The sequence below is a fragment of the Leucopleurus acutus genome, assembly GCF_964270905.1.
Source record: "Leucopleurus acutus genome assembly, chromosome: 11".
NCBI classification, from domain to species: domain Eukaryota; kingdom Metazoa; phylum Chordata; class Mammalia; order Artiodactyla; family Delphinidae; genus Leucopleurus; species Leucopleurus acutus.
This window is the reverse complement of record NC_139152.1, coordinates 1,819,406-1,839,109: the sequence shown is the minus strand read 5'-3', so window position 1 is coordinate 1,839,109 and position 19,704 is coordinate 1,819,406. Positions and strand designations below refer to the sequence as shown.

The window sequence follows — 19,704 nt, the reverse complement described above, 5'->3', positions numbered from 1 at the left end:
ATGTTTTCCTATGTAGTGGATGTATCAGCACTGGGGGCTGACGAACCGCAGACTCAGTTCAGCGGTTCCCCCGCCAGGGAGGAGAGGGAGGGGCCTTGTGAGCCGCTCTGGGGCGTGGTCTCTCACCAGGTGCGCCACCGGGGAGGCGTGGCAGGACATCATGCTGGCCTGCATGCCGGGCAAGAAGTGCGCGCCCGAGTCGGAGCCGGGCAGCAGCGCCGAGGGGGAGGCGCCCTGCGGCAGCAGCTTCGCCGTCTTCTACTTCATCAGCTTCTACATGCTCTGCGCCTTTCTGGTGAGCCGGGCGGGACCCGCGGCCTCGGGTGGCCAACGCGCAGTCCCGGGCCAGCCGCGCCCTGCGTCTCTGCAGCTCACGCTCGGGGCTGCCCCATCGGGGAGGCCGGCCTAGAGGGCTGTGTCCCTGGGACGGCCCAGCCGCACGGGAGGGAGGGGGCGGAGCTGGCCCAGAGTGAGCTCAGCCAGCGTCCTTCTCGTCCGTTCTCAGCCCTTGTGGTGGTGGCGTCGTCCCCGAGGACAGGAGGCCCCTTAAACATTTCTGGCACTTTGACAAGGAGCAAGGGGAGGGTGGTGGACAGTCACCCCCCGTCCCTGGCAGCCCCGCCTGCCAGCTGGGTGTGAGGGAAGCTGCCAGCCCACAGCGGGGGTTCACCTGCACAAACCCAAGGGGAGCTGGGTCAGGTCCTCATCCAAGAGAGCCGCGTTCCGGGGGCCGGTGTTTTCAGTGGTGCCACCTGGGCGTCTTCAGAAACACCAGCTTCTGCCGCGCGTGGCCTGCTAACCGCGTGTGCTGGAAGGGCCTCCGAGGGCATCTCCCCGCGCTCTCCGTTCTCCACAGATCATCAACCTCTTCGTAGCTGTCATCATGGACAACTTTGACTACCTGACAAGGGACTGGTCCATTCTGGGTCCCCACCACCTGGACGAATTCAAGAGAATCTGGGCGGAGTATGACCCTGAAGCCAAGTAAGTCCCCAGAGGGGAACCCGATCCCCAAAGCCGCAAGGGGGTTGCGTGACCGCACCTGTGGGAGCGGGTCAAGACGGGTTAGCACGGGGTGGATCCCCAGCAAACACTGACCTGCACGGGCCACAGGGGTCGAGGGTCAGGGCCAGCGACGGGAGGGCTTTGGCTGAGTGAAGAACACGCCTGCTGTTCTCAGCTGAACAGGACAGGAGGGCCTGGTGTCGGAGTAACCAACAGGGACTCGAGTCAGGATGTCCGGGGCCGGGCAGATCCTGCCTGCCTTTCTGCCGTAGGTCCATCAGTCCAGCCACCACGTTTGGTTGACACTGGAAATACCGTTTGGTCAGACGGTTGGTTCACTGAAGCAGGAGTAATATTGAGAATTTCGTTGCCTACTAAAATCCCTTCCACCGTGAATATAGCACTGATGGAAAATTGCTCCTTAAAATCCTAAACACGTGTACGTACTGGTTTTGGAGTTTTGCCGTGCAGTTCTGCAGCTCAGCACCAGTTTCATCGCTCGGGTCCAGCCGTGGAGAGTCCCTTCTGCAGGGGGATCCCCCCCCCCGGGTGCCTGAGTCCTGGGCTACTGGCCGAGACCGCCGCACTGACCTTCCCCCCGTTCCTGCCTCTTCTAGGGGTCGCATCAAGCACCTGGATGTGGTGACCCTGCTCCGGAGGATTCAGCCCCCCCTGGGCTTTGGGAAGCTGTGTCCTCACCGCGTGGCTTGCAAAGTAAGAGATGAGCTGGGCTCGTGGGAGACACGACATGGGAGGGAAGATGCCTCTGTGACCTTGGTCAGGACGTCAAGCCTCTACGGGGATGAGGACAGTATTTTATGAGCCTAAAGAAAGGAGCCAGAGCCAGAGTAGGCGTTAGGGGTCCTTCCCACAGTGCGTTCTCAGACTCCGAAGGGAACACGGGGTGACACACGCACACGCATTTCGAGGCCCCCCCCCCTTCGGCATCCTCCTGCCTCGGGGGTTCTGCGGGAGGGTCCTTCAGGAACCGGCTGCTGTGATGACCAGCTCTGCTCCCCCACCAGCGCCTGGTCTCCATGAACATGCCCCTGAACAGCGACGGGACGGTCATGTTCAACGCCACCCTGTTTGCCCTGGTCCGGACGGCCCTGAGGATCAAAACGGAAGGTAAGGTCATCCGGGGGCCCCGGGAGAGCCACCGGGAGACCTAGTGGACCAGCCGGAGCCCAGCTCGGCTCCTGCGGGGTGTCAGAGCCTCAGCCCGGCAGTAACTGTCACCTCTGGGGTATTAGCGGTGCCAGGTCTGCTCGTGTGCCCTTTGCTCCTTGAACGGCCTCCTTGCCTGTAGTTTTTAGAGCTCATCCTGGGTGACACCTCAGGGTCCTTGGGTGTAGTTCAGAGAGCAGGAGATGAGTGTTACCTGAAGCGGGGCTGAGCCCCATCACAGTGGGATTTCACTGGCTGCAAGTGGGTCTCAAGTGTTCAACTGTCCTTGCAAGTTAAACTCCTGTGTCGGTCGGGAAGGGGTCAGAGCGGATGTGGTGACTGGGGCTGAGGTCGGCCCTCGCCTACCTGAAGGCACGTGCTCAGCCAGCCGGCAGGTGGGGGTCAGAGCCCCCGTGCTCCTCATACGGGGCTCCCTCGGGGGGGCCGTGCTCCCCCGTGTTGCCTGGCGGGAGGGACCGTCTTCCAGGTTGTACGACAGGGACCTGTGGCCAGCAGCTTGGCTTCGATGACCCGCTGTCCTCACAGCTGCAAAGGCTGCAGGTGCACCTGACGAGAGGCAGCTGCTCCCCCAAAGCTCCCAGCCTCCTCCTGCGATTCGCGGAGTTGGAGCTTGCTTGAGACGCTGAGTCCCAGCCCCAGCCCCGAACTCGGAACGCGCATCCTGCACCAGCCGCGGGGGATTCACGTGAGCAAAGTCTGAAACCCACCGGCGCAGTAATTAGAGAAAACTCAGGTGGAACCGGCAGTGTCGCCTCCCCTTTCTGACGTTTGGTTCTCAGAGCCTCAGGAGGCTGGAGCCCTGGGCGGGGCAACAGGGGACTGGACCCTGATATCGTGTGACCGTCAGCGAGTCTCTCTCTGCCTCAGTTTCTTCGTTTGTAAAACGAGAAAGGTGGGGGGACGTGCGGCATTCAGTTCAGTGGACAAGCCAGGAGGTGCCTTCTCTCAGCTAAATCCTTTCAGAAAATAACAGAAACATCCTAGATGTAGGAAAAGAACAGGGCCAGCAAGGTGCCTGTCAAAATAATGAGCTAATCTTTAAAAAAATTGTAGAAGTTCAAGTTCTGCTGCTGAACTAAGAAGAAGCTAAGGCTGAAGAACACGCTCTCGGCAGCCAAGGCCGTGACTCAACCTGAAACGGGTAAACGGGCCTATTTCTGCCCAAACGGATGGAACACACGCTTTGGGTAGGCGTGTGTGTGACCGGGGGGGGAAGCCTGGCGGGAAGTTCGCTGCCACGTTAGCCTCGATTGTCGTGAGCGGTGGAATCAGACGCTTCTCTTCACCTCCTTTACCTTCTTCCTTTACTTTTCCAAACTTTCCACAATGACTGTGGTTATGGTTCCTTCCAGGAGGGAAGGTTTTCTTTTTCAAGGGGGGAAGCTAGAAAGACTCCTGGAAGGAACGTGTTGTGGTCCTTAAGTTTGGATGTAAAGTGAGGAGACGAATCTTCATCCCGTGGAGGAACGAGAAGCGCTGACGTTGGAGCCAGGACTCAGCACCGTCAAGATGCTCGTCAGAGCAAACCAAGTCCCAGACAAAGACTCTTCAACCTTAGAGCCGGACACGCACAGCCCATCCTGAGAAAACACTCTCCCGAGACCAGGGGAGCAGCCAGCCGCGCGGGGACCGGTCAAGCCAAGAATCAAAGGAAACTCCAAACGCAGACATTGTCTGCTGAGGGGCAACTGCCCCTGTGGCTCAGAATTCTGCATTTGCACGTTAAGTCCTGCTAGATGGGTAGATCTCACGTTCTGTGTTCTTACCACCATAAAATACAATTTAAAACTGAAAAAAGGGCAACTTCCCCGACGGTCCAGGGGTTAAGACTCCGCACTTCCACTGCAGGGGGCACAGGTTCGATCCCTGGTTGGGGAACTAAGATCCCGCGTGCCACGCAGCACGGCCAAAGAAAAAAAGAAAAGAAAAAAGGAATAGTTCCCAAAGGGCCCACAACATCAACTCGAGGCAAACCTTCCTCAGAGACAGGCACCCTCCCCGCCTGCAACCAACATGTTAAACTCTTAAGTCCGGGAGACAAAGGTGAGTTCTTAGAAGCAACTACAAAGAAACTGGAGAAAGCATCTGAATCCGGGAGACTAAATGCCACCCGGTCCTCACCCTGCAGACTGTGAGCTGGGGTATTTGGAGAGAAATTAGCGCCTGCTCGAGAGAACCAGCAATGTCCCAGGCCCCATCAACCCAGGATACGGAAGGAAGATGTCCTGAAACACTTAGATGACATGAAGCAAGGGTTATGAAGGTCGAGGTTGCATAGCTCGCGGTGAGAATGAATTAAGGCTTGGAGAAGAGTGACAGACCCTTTTGGAAGATGTGTCATTGCGCAGGTCTGTCGTAACAAATTATCACAAACTGGGGGCTTCAGACAGCGGAAATTCATTCTCTCACAGTCAGGCCGGAAGTCCGAAGGCGAGGCGCCATTGGTCAGCGGGGTGGGTCCCTCTGGGGGCGCGGAGGGGGCCCGTCCCGGCCTGTCCCGGCGGCTGGCAGTGCGGGCAGTGCTGGGCCCCCCAGGCACCTAGCTGGGTTTCTCCGCTCTCTGATTCCGTCTCCGCCCGCCCCCCGCTGTCTTCTCTGAGCGTCTGTCTGCATCCCCTCCTCTTATGAGGACACCAGTCACATTGGATGAATGTCGTCCCCTCCGCCAATGAGCACGCCCTCATCTCAGCTAATACACCTGCGAAGATTTCTACCTACAGGCCGCCTAAGGTTCCAGGTGGGTGTGAACATGGGGGCACCGTTGAGCCCGCCGCGGAAGACGAGTGTATCTGAGCTTCGTGTCAATCAGGGCTCCCGCTACACGTGTGGGGACCCTCCAGCCACCTCCCCGGCGCCGGCCTCTAAGCCCGCTGAGCTCGCCCGCTGCCGTGTCACCACCCACACAGCACCTCCCCCTCTGAAGGTCCGGAGTCCAACCGTGGGGCCTCCAGGCCGAAACCAGACTGTTGACCTGGACGTGTCCTCTTCCCGGGGCTCGGGGAAGAGTCCACTTCCGACTTGCTCAGGCTGTCAGCAGACTCACTCGCTGCAGGTGCAGGACCAGCTCTCGGCTGTGCCCCGAGGCCCCCGAGCCCCGCCCGCAGCCCTGCGCCTGCGCTGCTCCCAGCCACGGAGGGCGCTCTTGTCTTTGGCCCCCGTCGTGAATTACTTCTGTCTGTGTTTTGCTTTGTGCGACTTTTTACTGAGTCGCAGCTGGCGCGTAGCGTTACATTCGTTTCAGATGAACAACAGCGGGGCCCGTATTTGCATTTATTGCAAAGTGCTCCCCACAAGTCCGGTTAACACCTGTCACCTCACAGTCACAGTTTGTTTCTTGTGATGAGAACCTTTAAGATCTCCTCTCTTAGCAACTTGCACACGTACAGTACAGTATTGTTAGCTGTAGTCCCCATGCTGTCACGCTGTACTTTACATCCTCAGGACATATTTATTTTATAACTGGGAGTTTGCCCCTAAGGACCCTCTCCTTGTGAAGAGCTAATCCACTGCTGGGATTAGCTCAGGCCCCACTGGACGGCTTCCCCATCCTAAGGGCACATGCGCCGTATAACATAACCCGACCACAGGGTAAGGCCCCGAGTCCACGGTTCCAGGGGCCATGCAGGGCGCGTGCTCGGTGGTGGCGGGAGAGAGCTGGGGTGTGTTAGACCCAGCCCCCCGGTCCTCTCTTACGGCTGCGGGTCTCAGCTTTCCTCTCCCAGGGCTGTAAGGCCAGTATCCCAGAGGCGCGCAGAGAGGCACCTAATTAAGCCTGTTTTGCCAGTGGAGAAAGGGGACCCAGAGAAGCCCCCACCCCAGGACGCCCGCCTTCTGGTTTCTGCTTCCACGCCAAGGCTTCGCCACCTCCTCCCAGCAGGAGGCTCAGCAAAGGGCTTTGACACAGAGACCCCCGAGCATGGACGCTCCACGTGGGTCTGCGGAGGGACCACACTTCCTTCCAGTCGCCCACATTTCCCTGGCGGCCCAGGGGGAGCCCCTGTGGCCATCCAGCTCGATCCAGCTCCAGCAGTCTCACGGGCCTCAGGGGCCCCCTCAAGGAGAAGGAGGGACACAGAGTGGGTGCAGGGTTGCCCTGGCGACCAAGCAGCAGGCAGGAAGGAAGGGGAGAGAGGCCAAGAGGGGACGGAGGCGGACAGCGGGAGCCCCGGTGGGAGGATGATGGGGCTGACGGGCCAGAGCCATTGCAGGCAGAGCCCGCGGGCCGCGGCCACCACTCCCACAGCAGGACCAGCCCACGGGAGGCCCCCAGGGGCAGCTGGTCAGTCGGCCTTGCGTCTCCCTCCCCACAGGGAACCTGGAACAGGCCAACGAGGAGCTGCGGGCCATCATCAAGAAGATCTGGAAGCGGACCAGCATGAAGCTGCTGGACCAGGTGGTTCCGCCTGCGGGAGGTGAGCCACCCCACCCCGGGCTATGCGAGTCCTGAGTCCAGGCTGCGGGAGGCCTGCCCTTTCGGGCTGGAGCCTGGTCCAAGCCTGAGGTCACAGAGGAGGCCGAGCTAGGCCCCCCGATGCCTGGAGGTTTGGCAGAACTTCAAGGAAACTCTGCAAAGCGGAGCTTTCCCCATAACCTGCCGGGCTGGGTGCTCTAGGAATGATGGGGTCCTGGAGGAGGAGCCCCCCGGGACGCCCCTTCCTGTTCCTCCCGGGGCAGTGTTTGTTGACTCTGTCAACTGTCCTCCGTATACAGTTGCCAAAGTATGGGTACAACACTTGAATGTGAAATATGTTAACATCAAATGTTTTTCAATAAATAAATACTCAGGGACAACTCAGGGGCCCGAATTTCTAGTTAACTGACCAACGCTCGTCTGCACCCACTGTTATGAATAAGTCTGTGTTTAAAGGAAACAAACAGTGTTGACATCGTTGACATTTTGCGTTTGTCTTTTTGAAGTAAGTACGGGCTTATGGCCTATCTTTAAATAAGTACAGACAGCTCTGGGCACACACGTGGTGTAAGTGCAGACTGATCGCGGTCCGGCCCCGTGGGGACCACATTCACGGAGCGATGCCGTCAGGGACACAGTTTTCTGAAATGTGCACCCTTCTTACTCAGCTTGAAACAAAACAAAGTGGTCTTCCATCCACTTAAACAGCAGGTATATTCCTGGGAAACTGGAATATCACAGCCGTGCAGGTCCCACGTGGAGCCGAGTGAGGGTCTTAGCTCAGGCGGTTACAGCGGGAGGTCCCCCCACAGACGTCTGGCGTGGCCTTGGCAGAGTGCCAAGGTAGTATTCACTGTGCTTTTCGGGACACGTCCAGAGCCACGTCGTTCACGCCAGCAGCATCCCCAAAGCATGGTGACAATCGCAGTGACATTGAGAAAGTCCCATACATTCCCAAAACACTCCTTAAAAGGGGGTGCTGCCCCTGACGAGACCCACCCCCGAAAGGAAGGCAGGCCTGGGGATGGGCGCCACGCGGCCTGGCGTCACACGCACCACGTCCCTTAATCCTCATCACGGTTCTGTGACGCCTGCTCTAGGAGCTGGTTCTCAGCTGCTGAGTAGCTGACCCCAGGCTGGTGGTGAGAGCCCTGTGGATTCAGGACCCAGGTTCAAGGGGGCCACCCTTCCCACCAGAGCCAGTCTTCCCCGATTCACGGCAGACAGGGCTCAGGCATCCCCTCCACTTGGGGCTGGGGCCCCTGCCGGCCGGACGGAAGGCAAGCAGCTGTGGGTTTGGCTACTCTCACGAGACAGCTAGGAGCAGGGGAGCCATCACAGCCCCCAGATGCAACCCAGCAGCCTTCTCCAGGCCTTCCGCCCCGTCTTCCCCCAAGAACCAGAAGATGGGGCAGGGGGGCTCCTCGTGGGGCAGGAACTGCTCCCCTCGGGGCCCCACTCGCTTCTCACCACCCACTTCGTCCCCAAGACGGAGGCTGATTCTGTCTTGTGTCACTTGGGGAGCAGCCCAGCCGCGGTGTTAGAAAGCCCCGACTGAGATGGGGGGCCTGCGCCCCTCCCACCAACCCCTCCCACCAGCCCTTAAGCAGAACGCTAGCCCTTATCAGTGGGCACCCGGAGCTTCAGAATCTTAAAAGAGTTAATCAACAAGGTCAGTTAAGTAAAAAATGCAAGGTGGGAAATAAGTTTGACAATAGGCTACTTTTTCTGTGAAAAAAAGAGAGGGTAGGAATATATTTGCTTATTTGCAGGAAGCATTTGCATAAAGAATCTCTGGGGAAATAAGAAACAAAAGAGAAAGGTTATCTGATAGGAGGTGGGGGGAGAGACTCTTCACTGTACACACACCTTTTTGTATATTTTTGTCTTTTTGAACCACTTGCATGGAGAGCCTCTTCCAAAAACTGTAATTGAGAAACTTAAGAAGGCGTGGATGCTGACAAAAGGTTCCTGACGCCTGGCCAGCCCCCCTGTTCACGCCCTGTTCACCCTGTCCTCCCTTTGCTCTCAGATGATGAGGTCACGGTGGGCAAGTTTTACGCTACTTTCCTGATCCAAGAGTATTTCCGGAAATTCAAGAAGCGCAAAGAGCAGGGCCTGGTGGGCAAGCCCCCCCAGAGGAACGCCCTGTCCCTGCAGGTGAGGGCCCTCGCCCCCGGGGGCCTGGCACCCGCCTCTCGCCTCTGCCAGGTCCGGGGCTCTCACGGGCTGGCTGGAGGCGGGTCCCTTCCTGAGGGTCCTGAGGCTTCCCCAAGGGGGATGCTGCAGGGATGACCCTCCCCTCCTGTGGCCTCGCAGCCCGCAGAGCTCGGGGAGTTGGCCGGGGAGTCTGCTGACACCCCCGAAACAGCCCCTCCCAACATGCCTTCATGCCCTGTGGACCTCCGCAGGCTGGCCTGCTGCGGGGAGAGGCACAGGGGCGGGTGGGTGGCAGGTGGGGCACCAGGGCCCTCACGCATCATCCCCCTGGGCTCCAGGCTGGTCTGCGCACCCTGCATGACCTCGGGCCCGAGATCCGCCGGGCCATCTCCGGGGACCTGACCGCCGAGGAGGAGCTGGACAAGGCCATGAAGGAGGCTGTGTCCGCGGCCTCGGAAGATGACATCTTCAGGGTAGGGGGGTGCCCCGGCCGCGGTCTTCCGCCTCCGTAAAGCTGGGTTTGGAGCAGAAGGGTGGGCTGGCGTCCTGAATCCAGGGAGGAAGCCCTGAGTCTTCAGCAGGATCCCAGCTCCCCGCCCCCAGCCCTCCCCCAAGCCCTCCCCCAAGCCCTCCCCCAGCCCTCCCCCCAGCCCTCCCCCAAGCCCTCCCCCAGCCCTCCCCCAGCCCTCCCCCCAGCCCTCCCCCAGCCCTCCCCCAGCCCTCCCCCCAGCTCCCCACCCCCAGCCCTCCCCCCAGCTCCCCACCCCCAGCCCTCCCCCAGCCCTCCCCCAGCCCTCCCCAGTCCTCCCCCAGCCCTCCCCCCAGCCCTCCCCCAGCCCTCCCCCAGCCCTTCACCTCATCCAAGCCTAGTAGTCCTTCCCAAGCCGGGCCTCCCCAGAGCCGGCAGCTCACAGAGCATCACTGGCCCTCGGAGAAGGTGCGAGGGAGCTGTTCTGCTAAGGAAATGTTTTTTAGGAGACGTTTCTACGTTACACGTTGCAAAAGTGCTGGCCTTTGTGCCACGTCGAATCCACAGACCTATTTTGTTCGCCAACATTTGAAAATCTGGCACATTCAAATAAAAATCTAGACTTCTATCCTCTCTTGAAAAAACCAGAAGATGTGCGGTATCAGGCAGCAGAGGTCTGGAAGCCAGTGGCAATCTTGACTTAGACCATGAGGCCTCCAGGCCCCAAAGCCCCCTCCAGCCTCCTCTCTCCCCTCCTGGATACCGAGGCTGCCGTCAGTTTTATACATTTTTTTTAAATTTATTTAATTTATTTTTTTATCTATTTTATAAATTTATTTATTTTGGCTGCGTTGGGTTTTCGTTGCTGCACGCGGACTTTCTCTAGTTGCGGCGAGTGGGAGCTGCTCTTCATTGCAGTGCACAGGCTTTTCATTGCTGTGGCTTCTCTCGTTGCGGAGCACAGGCTCTAGGCGCACAGGCTTCAGTAGTTGTGGCACGTAGTCTCAGTAGTTGTGTCTCATGGGCTCTAGAGCGCAGGCTCAGTAGTTGGGGCGCATGGGCTTAGTTGCTCCGTGGCATGTGGGATCTTCCCAGACCAGGGCTTGAACCCGTGTCCCCTGCACTGGCAGGCAGATTCCTAACCACTGCGCCACCAGGTGAGCCCCTGCCATCAGTTGTAACAGTGAAAACTAGTGCCCACTGGAATTCTGGGGCCCTTGCACCCAGCTCTCTTCATGAATCCCCAAGGTATTTGGCTAACAATCCTATAGCAAGTGAGACACTACCACCCAGAACTGCGCTAGGGCCTCTCCCCCGCCTCCCGGCCCCAGCAGGCTCCCAGGCGGTGGAAGCATGGGGGTGAGAGGAGCCCATCACCCTGAAGCTGCCTTGTCCTCACCACCCTCCTCCTGGCCGCTGTGAAATGTCCGTCCCTGAATGGCCTCGGGGACACGCTAGCACGTCAGTGTGGCCCCAAGAGACACCCCCAGCCTTGCAGGCAGCTACTTACCCACTCGCCCGGGACAAGGGGGACGTCGGGGGAAAACACTGGCTCCTGATTTGAAATCTAAGACTCTCCCAGGGGAAGGAGGCCAGAGTGTAATTGGTGTAGTAACTAAGCCCTTCTTCTTCTCAGAACCGTTTGGCCAGCGTAGCTCCTAGCTCAGGGAGCCAGTTGGATTCTTTTCTTAAACCCCATTAGAGCCTTCGGGCCCTGTTTTCCACCCTTGGCCCCCACATGCCCCCCCTGCTGCAGCGAAAGGTCTCCGCCTGAGACTCGGCCGCGTGTTGCCCGGCGGGGCTGAGCTCCTGGTGGAGAAGGAGAGGCGGCCGTGGGCGGGCCACCCCCGACATACCCCTCCGTCTCACCTGCAGAGGGCCGGTGGCCTGTTCGGCAACCACGTGGGCTACTACCCCAGCGACAGCCGGAGCACCTTCCCCCAGACCTTCACCACCCAGCGCCCTCTGCACATCAGCAAGGCGGGCACCAGCCAGGGGGACGCGGAGTCGCCCTCCCACGAGAAACTGGTGGATTCCACCTTCACCCCCAGCAGCTACTCGTCCATGGGTTCCAACGCCAACATCAACAACGCCAACAACACCGCCCTGGGCCGCTGCCCCTGCCCTGCCGGCCAGCCCGGTGCTGTCAGCATCAGCACCGTGGAGGGCCGTGGGCCCCCCTTGTCTCCTGCTGTCCAGGTGCAGGGGGCGTCATGGAGGCTCAGCTCCCAGAGGTGAGCAAGGGGTTGCACGGGAGGGGCTTGGGGAGGAGCATTTGACCCCTCAGCCCTCCAGCTGGGGTGGAGGCGGCTGCCCAGACCCCGGCCAGAGGGCGGCCAACGCAGCCTCCCGGGTCCTGCAGCCGTGCTCGGGAGGCCCCGTGACACCTGGCCGGCAGGTGTCCCGAGGTGCGCGCCTCTGGACGGGGCCTTCTCTGCTTTCTCCCCCGAAGCAGAGAGGCCCTGGCCCCGATGCCCGAGATGTTTGCATCCTGGAGACACCACCGTCTCCGTCCCCTGGGCCTTTCTCAAGTCTCTGCCCAAACCTGGCCTTGGGCCCCCAGGGGATGGGGCAGGCCCACCCTGTCTTCTTAGTGCCCTTCCCGTCCCCGGGAGGAGGCATTCTGGAGGCAGGAGGCCCTTCGCTGGGTGCTTGCCTGCTCTGACCCCACGCGGGATCATTCCTGGCAGTCCTGACGTCTCCCGGCTCCCGTCCCTTTCTTTTCTCCCACCCGCTGCTCCCTGGTGCCCCAGGACCCACTGCCATGATGTGCTGGGGCGGTCAGCGCCTTCTTCCATGCCCTGGGCCTCGGCAAGTGCCTCACTTATATCAGCAGCTCCAGGCTCCCAGGCCCGGGAGGATCTGAACACCTCACCCTTAGCTGAGCTGCCCCTCCGAGCAGGACAGCAGCCCCCAGCAGCCCCGTTTCTGGGGCAGACCTCCTTTCCTCCCCTCCAGCTCAGATCCAGAAGTGATCTTTTCTAAATCCCTGGACAAGTGTCCTGAGCTGCGTTCATCCCAGAGGCCAGCTCCCGGCCTCCCGGTGTTCACGTCCCTTCGCCACGCCCGCGTTAGCCAAGGTTCCAGCCCGGGCCGTGTCCCGCCCATCGCAGCTCACGGCTGAGTGCGGTGGCACCAGCTCTGGCCTCAGGTCCTGCACACGGCAGCCCGCGGGGGGCGTCCCCAGCCCACGTCGCGCCCCTCCCACGCCAGCAAGAGCACGCAGCATCTCCTGTGTCAGTCACCGGGGGCAGGGCTCCATTGGTCAGGGCCTCCGCCAGAGATCCGCCCAGACCCTCCCCGAGTGGCTCACAGGCGCAGGGTCAAAGCTGGCCATTGACCCCGCACTCAGATCTGAGAGGATAAGCTGGAATATCTCCCAGAGGCCCTGGGAGCCTGAGCATAAAGTGGGCCCCAGCCCCCAGGACCTACAGGAAGAAAGCTGGAGGGAGACACTGAGCAGGACAGACAGGAAGGGAGGCCAGAGGCCAGAGCGAAAGGCCACGTGACCCAGTGAGCAGCAGACCAGGGCCTGGAGAGCGAGCAGCTCAGTCTGCGGCACGTTCTGGTGTAGAAGGTCTGCAGCTCAGGGGGACTCAGGCTCGGGGGGCTCAGGCTCACTCCCCACTGCTCAGAAGGACGAAGCCCTTTGTGAGGCCTCTCCTCTGTGCTTTGCTCTAAGGAGTCAGCACCAACTCAAAAGCGTGTCACGTACGACACCGGGACGTCCTCAGCTCTGCCCAGCAAATGCCCACAGGCCCGGCTGTCTGCAGTACAGGGAGGGGACCGGCCCCTCGCTGGTCCCCCGCCCCTCCCGAATAGTGCGGCCGGCCCTGAGCCGGGCGGGCAGACGGTGTTACTGGTGGGGACACTAGTCATGGGTGGGCTACATGACTTACCCCAGAGTGTAACTGAACCGGTCAGAATCAGATCCCCTAGGGTGCTAACCCGGAGGCCCTTCCCCCCCATGGAACCCTTATGGTAACACTTCTCGGCTCCATCGGTGGTCGCGCGTGTGTGTATTTGTGTGTGTGTATGTGTGTGTATGTGTGTCTGTGTGTGTATGTGTGTGTGTGTCTGTGTGTGTGTGTATGTGTATTTGTGTGTGTGTCTGTGTGTGTGTATTTGTGTGTGTGTGTGTCTGTGTCTGTGTGTATGTGTATTTGTGTGTGTGTCTGTGTGTCTCTGTGTGTGTGTCTCTGTGTGTGTGTATTTGTGTGTGTCTGTTTGTGTGTGTGTGTGTCTGTGTGTGTCTGTGCGTGTGTATTTGTGTGTGTGTGTCTGTGTGTGTATGTGTGTGTGTCTGTGTGTGTGTGTCTGTGTGTGTATTTGTGTGTGTCTGTGTGTGTCTCTGTGTGTGTATGTCTGTGCGTGTGTGTTTGTGTGTCTGTGTGTGTGTGTCTGTGTGTGTGTGTCTGTGTCTGTGTGTGTCTGTGTGTGTGTGTCTGTGTGTATTTGTGTGTGTGTGTGTCTGTGTGTGTGTATGTGTGTCTGTGTGTGTGTCTGTGTGTGTGTGTCTGTGTGTGTCTGTGTGTGTGTATCTGTGTGTGTGTATGTGTGTGTGTGTGTGTCTGTGTGTGTATGTGTGTCTGTGTGTGTCTGTGTCTGTGTGTGTGTCTGTATGTGTGTGTGTGTGTGAGTGTGTGTGATGCGTCACCTGCCTGGGGGAGGGGAGGGGCTGGCGGTTGCTGACTTTCGTCTCTACCCCAACACTTCAGGTGCCCCTCCCGGGACAGCCTGATAGCCATGGTGTGCCAGGACGAGGCCCCTCGGGATGAGACTTGTGGCCTGAGGATGGATGAGGACGCTGAGTACGGCAGCGAGCCCAGCCTGATCTGCACGGAGATGTGAGCTTTGCCCTCTCCGGCTGCCCGAGAAGGGGAGGGTAGGGGGTGACGGGCGGGTCCCTGGAATCCTCCTCTGGCAGCAGCAAAGCAGAGAAAGCCCCCCACCCTCATACACACGGTCCCCTCGTTGGCTTGGCGCTTCCTCATGACACGATGTTTCCAGGAAAACTGCTAAACGTTGTTTCCTAGGCTTTCTTGACACGTGTACATATTGACAATTAAATATTCGTGAAACTGCCTATAATAAAGCTGCCAGCAGAGGGCGCTGTTGTCAGCCGTAGCTGAGATTTCCACAGCAGCCGGAATTTTTTAAGAGAAGGGTTTTTAAACTGCAGATCCAGACCCATTAGGAAGCTGTGACATTTGCTTAGTCGGTTACAATCAACACTATTAAAAGAAATCATAGCACAGAATAGCATAGAATAGGCTAGAAAAGGACAATAGGAAATAGCGTATTCAAAGTCACAAAGGTAGTATTACTTTGTGAAGCATTTGTCGCCAAGTCCCATAAAATGTATTTGTGACTGTGAGTTGCGTTCACAAAGTTGACCCTGTGTTAGAAGATTTCCTGAGAGGAACACTTTATCACAAGGAAGGACCAGGCCTTCCAGCTTTCGCTGTTCAGAGGATGCAGATTAACATCTTGATTAACATCAAGAAGAGCATCTGTTCCCACCGTCTAGGCGCTTGGTGCGTGCTTGGTACTTGCAGGCCCTCTGCTAGATGGTGGACGAACCGGCCTCGGCACCCAAGGGAGGCCACAGGCTGGTTCAGGAGCTAAGAGGCTCTCAGAGGAGGAAAATAAAGATTTCCTCAGTAGCTACTCACAGGGTGGTGCAAACAGCGAGAGTACAGGCGCTCAGAGAAGGTCAAGGTCGGAGAGAGGCACCAGGCACGAGGTCACACAGAAGCTGGGGCTTCAAGAGTGGTTACGGTCTGGATGCGAAGAAAATGTAACAGGGAGGGTGACCAAGCTGAACGTCACAGGCACGCACGGTGGCTTTCGGCCAGAACCCTCCCTGCATGTCTGCAAACGCTTGCAGACAACACACCAGGAGCACAGGCTCTGTCCTCAAAGTACGTGGAGTCACACCAGGCACAGGCGGTGGCCTCGTCTGTGACACGAAGGGCTTAGAACACAAGCAGGCGTCTGGGGTGCAGACGGCTCCACTAGGGGTTGCAAAATCAGCTTAGGGACTACAATGGCTTTTTTCAGTGAAACAGCCCAGGCCAAGGTAGAACAGAGGCTCTCGGGTGCAGCGGCTTCAGGGAAGGTAATCGTGGACCCGAGTCCGGCCCTTGGGCACGTCTGTCGTGTGCCCTGGGCCAGGAGGAGCCGTTTCTCACCGAGTCCCCGTTAGAAGGCCCAGGAGCTGTTGACTCACTAGACACCCCCAAGGGCCCGCAGCTGCCCCTCGCCGATGACCGCACGTGCGCGCCCTTGCTGACCAAGGGTGGGCGGGCCCGGAGAGTGAGGGGCACAAGCGTGGTCTCGCGCGGGGAGTGGCCGTGGTAGACAGCATCCGCCTGTGAGCACGCATTGCAGAGAGGAGCTGCAGGCCCAGAATTTGTTTCCAGCGTTCTCAGCAGCGGTGGTCCCCCTGCCTCGAATCACAAGTGCAGGAGGACACACGGGGCACAGGCGGAAGGAGCCGCGGGAACATCTGTGACAGCAGAGAGCGCGGCCTTTAGAGAGCACAGAGTGGGGGTCCCCTCACTAGGGAAAAAGCAGGCTGCCCGGAGGTTACAGTGCCCAGTGTCCTCTGCTCCAGGCTCTCCTACCAGGACGATGAGAATCGGCAGCTGGCGCCCCCCGAGGAGGACAGGAGAGACATCCATCTCTCTCCGAAGAGGGGCTTCCTGCGCTCCGCCTCCCTAGGTAACCTCAGACCCTCTCTCTAACGGTGGCCACCCCCCCGTGACGGTGGCCAGGCACACAGGGGTGACTGAGGAACGTCATCTCGTGGGGCTCAAGTGGCCCACGGTTGGGCTGGATGTGGGCTGGACGTGTGCTAATGCGGCATCTCAGTGAAGGGCCCAGGACGGGGGGAGGGGGCATCCTTGCCCCTCCCTTGGTGTGAGCCGTCAGGGCTGTGTCATCTTCTTCTCCCTCTTTTTTTTTTTTTTAAATATTTATTTATTTGGTTGTGCCGGGTCTTAATTGTGGCTCACCAGCTCCTTAATTGCAGCATGCAGGCTCCTTAGTTGTGGCATGCACGTGGGATCTAGTTCCCTGACCAGGGATCGAACCCGGGCCCCTTGTATTGGGACCACAGAGTCTTATCCACTGCGCCACCAGGGAAGTCCCCCGTGTCATCTTCTGTGCTGACCCATCACTTGCTCCACAGGTCGAAGGGCCTCCTTCCACCTTGAGTGTCTGAAGCGACAGAAGAATCCAGGGGGAGACATCTCTCAGAAGACAGTTCTGCCTCTGCATCTCGTTCACCATCAGGTAGCCCCCACTTTGGGACAGGCCACAGGCCACCACCTAGCAGGCTAGACAACCCTGTGATGGTCGTGCACCAAACCCCCCAGATGCCCGTCAGCCTTCCTGTCCGGACCACGGCTGTGTCCCCACCCCTGGCCCTAACAGCCCCCGGGGAGGGGGCTCTTCCCACACGAGGACCGTGCTCTCCAGGGCGGGAGACCCGGGAGGTCCTCCTGGACAGCAGGAGCCCCTCTGGAGGCTGGAAGGACCAGCTGCTCCGGGTCGGCCTGAGCATTCTCCTCCCAGTGGCCAGATGTTCCCTCCCCAGACATGGCTACACGACAGGCAGGTGCGGTCATACCTGGAGCCATAAGACACCTGGACATTTAGCTACACAAAAATCCACCCGCTGGAATATGGAAATGACCAGAGAGTGTTCCAGCAGCGCGGTCAGGGACAGGGATGATGTCAGGAAGGCGGGTCCAGGCAGATTCAGCAGCTGAACTGGCTCTTGGCCTAGGTGATGCCAAAAGATGGCGAGATCCACGACCCCAGCACCAAGCGGCTCTTAGGACCCTGGAACTGACGGAGATTTCCAACAGCTAAGCAATTGGGGGCTGAACTAGATTCTCCCACCTTCTTCCCTCTGTGATTACACACTCCCTTACCACGGGCCTCTGCTTTAAATGACTTTTTTATCCCCAAAGGCATTCAGTGCCAATCACAGCTTACAGTCGGCCTAAGGCAGCCAGCGTGGCTCTGCCAGGGAGATGGTATTTCTGCTCAAGGAAGTACACGATTTTGCTCAGCCTATGTGCCAGCGCACGCATACGCGTGGTCTCCACAGGGCTTTCTGGAACGTCGAGCAGAGCCCTACGCTTCCCTCAGATGCCCAGGGACCCGGGACCCCAGACTGGGGGCCCTTGAGAGCAGTGGGCAGGGAGGCCAGCAGCCTGGGGGACACCGCGTGTGCTTCTCTGAGGGATTTCTAGAAGCTGATTTCACCCGTCTCTGCTTATCGTGCTGAAGGAAAACCTCCCTCGATTTACAGCCTCCCCCTATGCTTCTGAGCTGCCCTCTGACCCTTGCGGCCACGTCCCCCCCCTCTGCCCCTCGGGCTGAGCCTCCCCACCAGGCAGTGTTGCTTCCTCGGACCCATCACGTCAGAGCAGGTGGAGAGGATCCGTGGCTCACGGGGGACGGGGCCAGGGCTAGAGAGCAGGTGACCTGCTGGCCCGTGGCTTTCTGAGCTTAGAGGAGAAAGATCCCTGCAGACTGACGGTCACAGAGTCTATTTAGGGCGGTTGAGAGCGGCTCCAGGTGCGGGTGCCTGACCGAGAGGGTGCGAGCATCGGGCAGTGGGACACGGCTGAGGCCCCCTGACCCGCACTCTCGTGTCGTGTCCACAGGCGCTGGCGGTGGCGGGCCTGAGCCCCCTCCTGCAGAGAAGCCATCCCCCTGGCGCCCTCCCCCCGCCGCATGCAACGCCCCCTGCCACGCCTGGCCCGGCCTGGCCCCTGCGGCCTGTGCCCACCCTGCGGCTGGAGGGGGCCGAGTCCAGCGACAAGCTCACCAGCAGCTTCCCATCCGTCCACTGCGGCCCCTGGGCCGGGGAGCCCACGCCCTGCGGGGCCAGCGGCGGCATCCGGAGGGCCCGGCCCGTGTCCCTCACTGTGCCCAGCCCGGCAGGGCCCCAGGGCCGGCCCTTCCACGGCAGCGCCAGCAGCCTGGTGGAGGCGGTGAGTAGGCCAAGCCACGCGGGCCGGGCAGGGGCCCCACGGGCAGAATGGAGGGGCCCTGTGGGGTGTCAAGTGTCCTGGCCAGAAAGACCCTCAGTCAGGTCTCAAGTCCACGTGAGCGCCCAGCCCGGCCGAGGAAGGGCGGTCACACTGGCCGGGGAGCAGGGGAGCCGTGGGGGGGGCTGTGAGGGCACGTGGGGTGGGAGCCGCGGGCGGGGGCTGGGGTGTATTCCAGGCTCACCTGCTGCTCCCCGAGGCCTCCAGGAAGGGGGCAGACGCTTCGGGACAGAGCGGGCAGGGGCCGGGTGTGTCCTGCACATACACGCGTGCACGCGTGCACACACACACACACACACACACACACACACACACACACACACACGCACACATCGTCCCCGGGATCCTCACCCCCAGAAACGCAGCCAGCGGCACTGGGCCAAGTGTCACCAGAGGAGAGTGAAGACTCCTGGAAAGGGTCACGTGGGCGTCCTGGGGCGCCGGGTGGGTCGGAGGGAAGGACCAGAGCCCCTGTGGCCTCCGTGCACCCAGCTTGCCTGGCTTTGAGGACAGTGCCCCTGCCCCGCCGTCTCTCCTCTGGCCCGCACGCCCCTAATGCCCGCAGGGGTGCTCCGTCCCACTCCTGCCCGGTGCGCAAGCACACACACGTGTACTCATATGATGCGCACACACACGAGTACACGCACGCGTGTACACACACTCTCCTCCCGAAGTGACCAGTCGGAAGCCCCTGCGCCGGCCCCGAAGGGAAGAGCCGGGCTCAGGAGTAACGCCGTCCTGGCCCCCTCTCCCCCAGGTCTTGATCTCAGAAGGACTGGGGCAGTTTGCTCAGGATCCCAGGTTCCTCAAGGCCACCACCCAGGAGCTGGCCGACGCCTGCGACATGACCATCGAGGAGATGGAGAGCGCGGCCGACAACATCCTCAGCGGGGGCGCCCGGCAGAGCCCCAACGGTACCCTGCTCCCGTGTGCACACTGCAGGGACCCGGGGCCAGACCGAGAGGGGGGCGCGGAGGACGCGGCCTGGGCGCCCAGCCCCGAGCCCTGCCAGGGCGGAGAGGAGCCCCGGGACAGCAGGGCCTTCGCCAGCAGCCTGTAGCAGCCGGGCCGGAGATGCCGGGTTTTTATTTGTCTCCATGTTCCTAATGGGTCCGTTTCAGAAGTGCCTCACTGTTCTCGTGACCTGGAGTTAACCGGAACAGCGTCTTCATTCATTTCGTAGGGACAAGACCGAGTCGGCGGCCAGGAGAGAAGCAGCCGCGGTCCGTGTCCGGCGGGGAGCGGTGGGGGGAGGGCGCGGGCACCAGGGAGGGCCCCCCACCCCCCGCGGCCGCCTCGGCTCCCTCAGCCCTCACCCAAAGGACCCTACGCCAAACGGGTGTCTTTCGACTCTGCTTGTCAAGAACTCGTTTTGCACATATTCTATACGCGCCTCACCG

General features: G+C 60.1%; 1 protein-coding gene across 2 annotated transcripts in view; it reads left to right on the top strand.

Moving 5' to 3' along the window:
* The window catches only part of CACNA1C (calcium voltage-gated channel subunit alpha1 C), a gene marked incomplete at both ends in the record, with an annotated part of 456,740 nt that extends 437,376 nt beyond the window's left edge, over window positions 1-19,364 (top strand). For both annotated transcript variants that reach the window (XM_082850933.1, XM_082850932.1), the window contains 13 exons: window positions 130-295; window positions 857-984; window positions 1,623-1,719; window positions 2,031-2,133; window positions 6,504-6,605; window positions 8,637-8,764; window positions 9,103-9,237; window positions 11,109-11,467; window positions 13,952-14,080; window positions 15,853-15,959; window positions 16,429-16,532; window positions 17,918-18,247; window positions 19,062-19,364. In XM_082850933.1, coding sequence (XP_082707059.1) covers window positions 130-295; window positions 857-984; window positions 1,623-1,719; window positions 2,031-2,133; window positions 6,504-6,605; window positions 8,637-8,764; window positions 9,103-9,237; window positions 11,109-11,467; window positions 13,952-14,080; window positions 15,853-15,959; window positions 16,429-16,532; window positions 17,918-18,247; window positions 19,062-19,364 — 2,191 coding nt within the window. The remainder of the gene's footprint in view (window positions 1-129; window positions 296-856; window positions 985-1,622; window positions 1,720-2,030; window positions 2,134-6,503; window positions 6,606-8,636; window positions 8,765-9,102; window positions 9,238-11,108; window positions 11,468-13,951; window positions 14,081-15,852; window positions 15,960-16,428; window positions 16,533-17,917; window positions 18,248-19,061) is intronic.
* Window positions 19,365-19,704: the final 340 nt, after the last annotated feature.